Source organism: Hipposideros armiger, unplaced genomic scaffold, assembly GCF_001890085.2.
Source record: "Hipposideros armiger isolate ML-2016 unplaced genomic scaffold, ASM189008v1 scaffold_913, whole genome shotgun sequence".
NCBI classification, from domain to species: Eukaryota; Metazoa; Chordata; class Mammalia; order Chiroptera; family Hipposideridae; genus Hipposideros; species Hipposideros armiger.
The window spans coordinates 105,559-113,352 of record NW_017732263.1 but is presented as its reverse complement, the minus strand read 5'-3'; the positions used below and the strand labels follow the sequence as shown (position 1 = coordinate 113,352).

Below are 7,794 nucleotides of genomic sequence, written 5' to 3'. Positions count from 1 at the left end.
ATTGTCCGTGTTGCAGAGAAATATGTTGATATGTCTGCAAAAACCAAGTTCAGAAACTGAGCAGGGTTATGTGGGAGGTTTTCTGAAAGTTGATTTTTGGTCAGGGAAAATTCTTAAACTTGGAGCAACAATAAAATGCTTCCTAAACGGAAAAAAAAGATACATTATTGGGTTGTTGGGAAAGTCATGACACATTTTTGCGTTGAAAAACATAGAAAAATACATCATGACTTTCCCAAGGATCCAATACTTAAGAGAGTTGTCCATCTTTAAATGTAAACAGAGAATTTAGATCAATTGGTCTTAAGGTGGAAGGATAATAGGATTTCCTAATTCTTGCCTTTGGCAGAGCTGTGGTTAAATGACTGCAGTTAGATAAGGGCTTTCATGACCTTAACATATTCCAGGAGGTCTAATCTTTAGTAATATTTTATAGTGACTCAAAGATACCCTCTAGTTCTCTGGATGTGTTACTTAAATGCTTCTTGCTTGAGTTTTGCCAGTTGCCTCATGTCCTCTCCTTATTAGAGGAAACATTTTCATTGTGATTCATTTGTGTTTTTAAAACTCACTCAGGAGCTCTCATAGTTCCTTGCTTCCTCTTTTCAACATAACCCTTGGGGAGCAATTTTCCCTTCCATGAAAGAAAGAATATTTTTTGGTAACAACCAGCAATGACTTCGGCTTCTGTCCCAGTAGAAGTCTAGGTCAGAAAAAAATGCATCGTTTGTAATTGAGCCTGAGGATTAATACACAAACTTCAAATGAAATGTTTAATCGTTCTCTTAAAAAATGGGAGTTTCCTTTTGAGTTTTCTACTCTGCCCGATCCCTCAAACTAATGATGGATGCAATTCTTTAATACAGCACTTGCTCCTGGAGAAGGAGCCCCTCCGACGTGCGGTTTGTGCCAAACTCCATCAGCGCAATCATCTGCAGCTTGTTTAGTTCTGGTTCTCATCATCTGGGACAGGGATTCCTTACATGGGAACTTGACCTTTCAATTGCTTGAAGGAGGCTAACCTTTGCTCTCAGAGTAGTTTGAGATGTGAAAGCCTGTCTTTCTTGTTTCACAGCACACATAATGAAATGAACTAGATAAAGACTTGACGGGCTTAATTTTTTAGCTCATCAAGGCAAGAGGCCCAGGGCTCTGTTTGAGTTAACAGTGGTAACACTCAGTCCAAGCTAAATCTTGACATACTATGTTTATAAGAACTGAGGCACACCAGGAGATAACATTTTTTTTTTTTTTGCTCCTCAGGTTCTTGTCCTCATGAGTGCCTTAACGGAGCTTTCTGTTCTCAGAGTGGTACATGTGACTGTCAAATATTTCAGGCACTTGGGACAAGGTGCCAGATTGGTAAGTTTCAGGAATACTTATGAGAGAACTACGAGATGCTGAAGAAAACGTTTAGGCATAATTTGCTATATTACTGTTTGTCCATTGGGAGTTGTTACAATCATATTGTGTATTAATTTGAGTGCTCACAATTCATTCCAGTAATTCAGAAACAATGTAAAAGAAAGTTGATATGCCCACTTTCCTTTCTCACTTACCGCTACTATTTCCTCAAGTATTTTTTTCCACTGTAGATGGTACTGCTCCATTAAAACCAGGATCTCATTCATCTCTTTTTTGCTCGGTAAATTAGATTTATTATTTGGAGCCACACGTTCTTTTTGACTTTGAATTAAGTGGACATTCTGTAAATAAAATAGAAATAATATTGAGAGCTCTTCAAAGCAGAGGATCCTTAAAAAATATTTTTACCCACAGTGTCTAGGTTAGGATCCTATGTCAATAATGATCAATAAATATTCATTTGTACAATGAGTATTAAGCATCTATTAGATCCCAGGCTAGGCACTGGGGACATGATAATGAATAATATAAATCGGTTTCTGTTCTTCTGGAGGTTACAAGCTAGAGGTGGGGACTAAAAAACAACAGATACACATTAATCATTCTTGTGACATGTTCTATGGGAGAAAGTATAAGATGCTTTATGAAAATTTACCACAGAGGTAAGGCATATTGTCAGAGAAGACTGTGTCAATAATGAGTCACTGTGTTTTTTTCTGAAAAGGCAAAATTGGCCAAAACTAAATTTAGGTAAAAATTATGCTCCCTACAGAGGGTATTAAAATATTTTACACATATCGAGTGCTCAATAAATGTCATCGATGTTCACGTTATTCTAAAGGGAAGAGTCTAGAAAATCAAAATAGAACAGAGAGCTAACTACAAGGATAAGAAGAGAGGTAGGCATGAAGACAACGGGAGATGAGGTTATGTGCGTTAAAACAAACATTGCCTAAAATTTGGCCAGTTTGAGGTCTTAAATTCCAGCATACTTTGGATGACTAATGCTCCCCATCCCTATACATATAAACATGAATTTTTTTTTGGTGGTGGTTATTTTTCTCTGGGTTTTGTGACAATATTGTTGGACAAATTGTGGAGACTGGAATACTCGTGCTGCCTAGGCTAATTTTTAGGACACTCAGTGGTGACATTTTCTTTTCTGAGCCATTATATTGCTTTAGCACTATCATCTTTTACTGTATCATTCTCCCTACTCTGCCTTTGTTCCAGAGTCTTCTTTGGAAGTAAGAATTACAGAAACTTCTAACATAAATCCTTTCTTCAAGAACAACTTGGAGACCATGCTTTTCTTCAGGAGAGTTTTAATAGTTTTGAGAGACACTAGTAATTTTATATTAGTTATTTCTTTCTGCAAGATATTGACCACCAAAGAAGAAAATATTTATTTTAATAAAATAGAACTACCGTGACTGAACCTTGCCAGAAACAGGTGTCATTTACTTTATTCTACTAAATATTATCCTATTTCTTTTCAGTGCCAAACATGGGCAATGGCAGAGATGGGATTTGCAAAACCTGGGGACAGTACCACTTTGAAACTTTTGATGGCATCTACTATTATTTCCCAGGAAACTGTTCTTACATTTTTGCAAAGGACTGTGGTAATTTGGAGCCTCAGTACACTGTATGGGTAAGTGATCCTAGAGCATAATTAACTTAAACTATTTCTGGTGTTGTCTGTATTTTTACAGTACCGGACAAATGATGGAAAATGTGTGATAATCATAGCATGAATACCTAGAGCTCTGACTGGGGAGAGAGGGGGGTTGGGTTTTTAATGAAATGGATAAAATTTGCAGCTATATTAAGTATAGTTCTATCAAGATGGGACCTACGACTGGGAGAAGGGAGGGTTTGAATCCATGTGGGAGGGATTTATAGGCAATGTAGCAATGTCTACATGTCAGAATGTCAACTCCAGTTGCTATCCCAATTTTTCAGGTTTTATTTGATCATTTTGAAAAGGGGGTGAGTACAAGCACCAACAATATTTCTTATATATGATTCCTTTTTGGAACTTCCAGTGTGATGCCACCTGGCTCAATGTTTAAAAACGGCACCTCTCAGAATGAACCGGAGGTTGAAATTCATAAAATGGAGAACGTGAATTACATAAGCACAGGCCAAAGGATATGGGCACAGGCAGCTAATTGCTAGGTAGATTGATGCCACATGATAGTTTTGGAATTCTTGTTTCTAAAGAGTTCTTAGGAGACATCTCAAAATGTAAGCTGCAGAGTAGCTCTAGGTAAAGTAAGGAAGTCAGGCCCCTCTTTCCCTGCCCACTAGCTTCACCTGAGTTTCCAGGAAACTTAAAGCACACCCAGGAAACTGCTTTGCTGTCTTGTTCAAAAGCCAAACTCTCCATAGCTCTGATTTGTTGGAATCTCTGTTTTCTTTTTCCTTTCTAATGCATATTGGAGTGGCCTAGATTCTTTTCCTCTCCTAGGTGAGGCACATATTAAAAAGTAGGTCTTGAAGCTTTTCAAGAACAACAAATCCTTATGACCCAGAAAGGAAATGAGCTCTACTGAAAGTTAACTTACGGGGCCTAAAAGTAAAAAAATTAAGAGGTCTCTTTAGCCAGGAGAGTTAGTGAAATACACTTTCAGTACTTATAGGGCTCCTGTTCCCAGTCCCCTATTGTTCTTTACTCCTGCACTCTCTGGCTGGGTTTATCTCTCCTGACTCCTTCATTGAAATGTTCTTGTCCAGTGTCTCACCCCTTTGAGGCCTAAGGTGTCAACTAGATAATCTATCCTTTGATAATAACACATGCTACTGAACTGTGCTTCCAGAGTTAATAGATATTGTTTCTACTTGGCCCTGTTTTGGGTTGGTGGAATTTGCTTTTAAATCAACAAATCCATTTATTTTAAATATCATCTTTTCCCTGGTTATAGAAGTAGTACACTTCAATTGTAGAAAATTAGAAACAGTTAGAGAAGTCTAAAAAATAATACTAGAATTACTAGTCAAGAGGTACTATTGCTAATGGCTACATATATTTCCCTCTGGATTTTATACACATTTATAATTTTGAAATCTTATTATGTATAATTGTCTGTCCTATATTTTCACTTAACATTATATCAAGTACTTTCTTCCATGTCAAATATCTTTGACAAACACAAATTTTATTAGCTATATTTGTTCCAACTCATGGAATACTCAAATTATTTAACTATGCTGTGTTTTAGAAATTTAGGTTAAAAAACATTTTCAGTATTTAAAAATATATATATATTCATCATCAACTATTGCTGATCAGGTCTTCTTTTTTAATATTTAAAAAAATTTAATTAGAGTTGACATACAATATTATATTAGTTTCAGTTATACAACACAGTGATTAGACATTCAGACTAAGTGATCACCCCGATAAACCCAGTATACATTTGATGCTATATGTAGTTATTATAAGACTACTGACTATATTCCCATGCTATACCCTACTTTCCCATAACTATTTTGTAACTACTATTTTGTACCTTTTAATTCCCTCCTCCTTAACCCATCCCGCCTCCTGAACCCGGCCATCATCAAAATGCTTTCTGTATTTATGAGCTTGTTTCTGTTTTGTTTATTTGTTTATCCTGTTCTCTAGATTCCACATATAAGTGAACTCATATGTCATTTGTCTGTCTCTTGTCTGCTTAATCCACTCAGCACAATATGCACTAGGTTCATTCATGTTATTGCAGATGGCAAGACTTCATTTTTCTAATGGCTGAGTAATATTCCATTGCATATATGTACCACCTCTTCTTTATCCATTCATGCATTGATGGACACCCAGGCTGCCTCCCTATCTTGGCTATTATAAATAATGCTGCAATAAACATATGGATACACAAGCCCCCTTAAATAGTGTTAGGGTTTTTTTCAGATAAACACCCAGAGTTGGGATTACTGGGTCCTTGTTTGTCTCTTGGTATAGCCTTTGTTTTAAAGTCTATGTTGTCTAGTATAAGTATTCCTAACCCAGGGCTTTTTATTGTTGTTGTTTCCATTTTCATGAAATATCTTTTTCCATCCCTTTACTTTCAGTCTGTGTGTGTCTTTCGATCTGAAGTGAGTCTCTGTGGTAGGCAGCATTTTATAGTCTTGTTTTCTTATCTAGCCACCCTATATATTTTTGATTGGAGCATTTAATCCATTTAGATTCAAAGTAATTGTTAATAGATATGTAGTTATTGACACTTTATTATTCACATTTATTATCTTTTTTTCCCCTTCTTCTTCTTCTTAAAAAAATCCCTCTCATATTTCTTGTAATATTGATTTGGTGGTGATGAACTCCTTTAGCTTTTTCTTGTCTGGGAAACTTCTTATCTGTTCTTCAGTTCTAAATGATAGCTTTGCTGGGTAGAGTAATCTTGGTTGTATGTCATTGCTTTTCATAACTTTGAATTTTTCCTGCCAGTCCCTTCTGGTCTGCAAAGTTTCTGTTGTGAAATTAGCTGACAGTCTCATGGGAGCTCCCTTGTAGGTAACTAACTGCTTTTCTCTTGCTGCTTTTAAGATTCTCTCCTTATCTTTAACCTTTGCCATTTTAATTATAATGTGTCTTGGTGTGGGCCTCTTTGGGTTCATTGTGTTTGGGACTCTCTGTACTTCCTGGGCTTCTTTGCCTATTCCCTTCACTAGGTTAAGACATTTTTTAGTCATTATTTCTTCAAATAAGTTTTCAATTCTTTGCTCTCTCTTTTATCATTCTAGTATTTCTATAATGTGAATGTTATTATACTTGAGGCCCCTTAAACTATCCTTGTTTTTTGGGATTCTTTTTTCTTTTTGATGTTCTGATTAGATATTTTCTGCTACCTTATCTTCCAAATCACTGATTTGATTCTCTGCTTCATCTAATCTACTGTTGATTCCTTCTAATGTATTCTTTATTTCAATTATCACATTCTTTATTTCTGACTGGTTCTTTTTTTATGTTTTCTATTTCAATTTTTATATTTCTTATCTCTTTGTGCAGTTCTCACTGAGATCACTGAACATCCTTATAACCAGTGTTTTGAACCCTGTGTCTAGTAGATTGCTTGTTTCTGTTTTGTTTAGTTCTTTTTCTGGAGCATTGTTCTGTTCTTTCACTTGGGACATGTTTGTTTCCCTTTTCTAGCAGCCTGCTGTGTTTGTTTCTATGTATTAGGTAGAGATTCTATGTCTCCCAGTCTTAGAGTGGTTTTGTGTAGTAGGTGTCCTATGGGGCCCAGTGGCACAGTCTCCCTGGTCACCTGAGTCTGGTGCTCCAGGCGTATCCTTTGTGTGAGTTGTGTGTGCCTTCCTTTTGTAGTTGAGCATGGTTGTTGCTTACAGATCAATGGGAGGGATTGACCCTCAGGTTGACTGGTTGTGAGGATTGGCTGTGACTATATTGGAGGAACTGTTTTTCAGGGGCTGGCCTTACGGATCAGGATTTGCTTTAGCAGGGCTCTGGTGCCTGCCCAGTCTGCCCTTAGGATGCGTCTTTTGTGGAGGTGGTTGGGTGATACTCTGGTGTTGTCTGAAGCTGGCCACCAGGTGTGTTGGTTCTGGGGCCTCTTGGGAGGGACTCTGTTGCAGGCCAAGGTCAGCCATTGCCTGTGACCTTCCCAGGGCCTCTTGGTATGAGCTACAATGTGATCTGCAGAAGGTTGCCAGTTGTACTGAACTTTCAGGTGCCTGGGAGAGGCTAAGCTGCAGACTGAGGCCAACTGCCACTAGTGCCTGCTTCTGGGCTGCTTAGCAAGAGGTACGGAGCATGCTGAGGCCAGATGCTGCTTGTTTGGGGTTTGAGAACCTTTGAGTTCATAGCATGAGCCAGGATAGGATGCTTGTATGGAAAAGCCACTAGAAGTGGCTTAAGTGGGACCTCAAGTTGGGTGGGGCGGGGTCTCAGGGAGTCACCAGGGCAGAGCAAACAGTGCTAGTCAGGTTGATGGAGACTCAGATCTGGCGGCCACCTGTACATGCAAGCTGGGTAGGGGGAGGGCTCGATAAAGGAACAATGGCTTCTGCCAGCACTTTCTTCTTGGAGAAAGCTGCCCCTCTAGCCCTTGCCCTGAATCCTGATAATTCAGTTCCTTCCTGTGTGCCCCTGGCACCTTTCGAATGGCTGCCCCAGTGCTGGAGCTCAGAGTGAGTGAGTTCATCAACAAGGAAGTTGCACGGACCCTTTAAGAGGAATGTCTGCAACTCCAACTGCCCTCCGTCTCACTCAGCCACAATCTTCCCTGGTTTTCACAGCCAGAAATAGTGCAGACTTCTCTTCCTTGCACTGGAACCCTGGGCTGGGGAGCCCGGGGTGGGGCTTAGACCCTCACTCCTCTGTGGGAACCTCTACAGTCGAGATATCCCTCCAGATTTTAAAATGTCACACATGGGTGTGGGACCTGTCTGTTCGGCATCTCTGCC

The 7,794-nt window shown here is 38.8% G+C and overlaps 1 protein-coding gene across 1 annotated transcript in view; it reads left to right on the top strand.

Annotated features, from left to right (window-relative positions):
• Positions 1–7,794, top strand: part of OTOGL (otogelin like) — a gene marked incomplete at its 3' end in the record, with an annotated part of 117,429 nt that overhangs the window by 7,295 nt on the left and 102,340 nt on the right. Inside the window, exons 5-6 of the mRNA XM_019630438.1 lie at positions 1,264–1,362; positions 2,865–3,019. Of these exons, the coding sequence (XP_019485983.1) occupies positions 1,264–1,362; positions 2,865–3,019 (254 nt within the window). The remainder of the gene's footprint in view (positions 1–1,263; positions 1,363–2,864; positions 3,020–7,794) is intronic.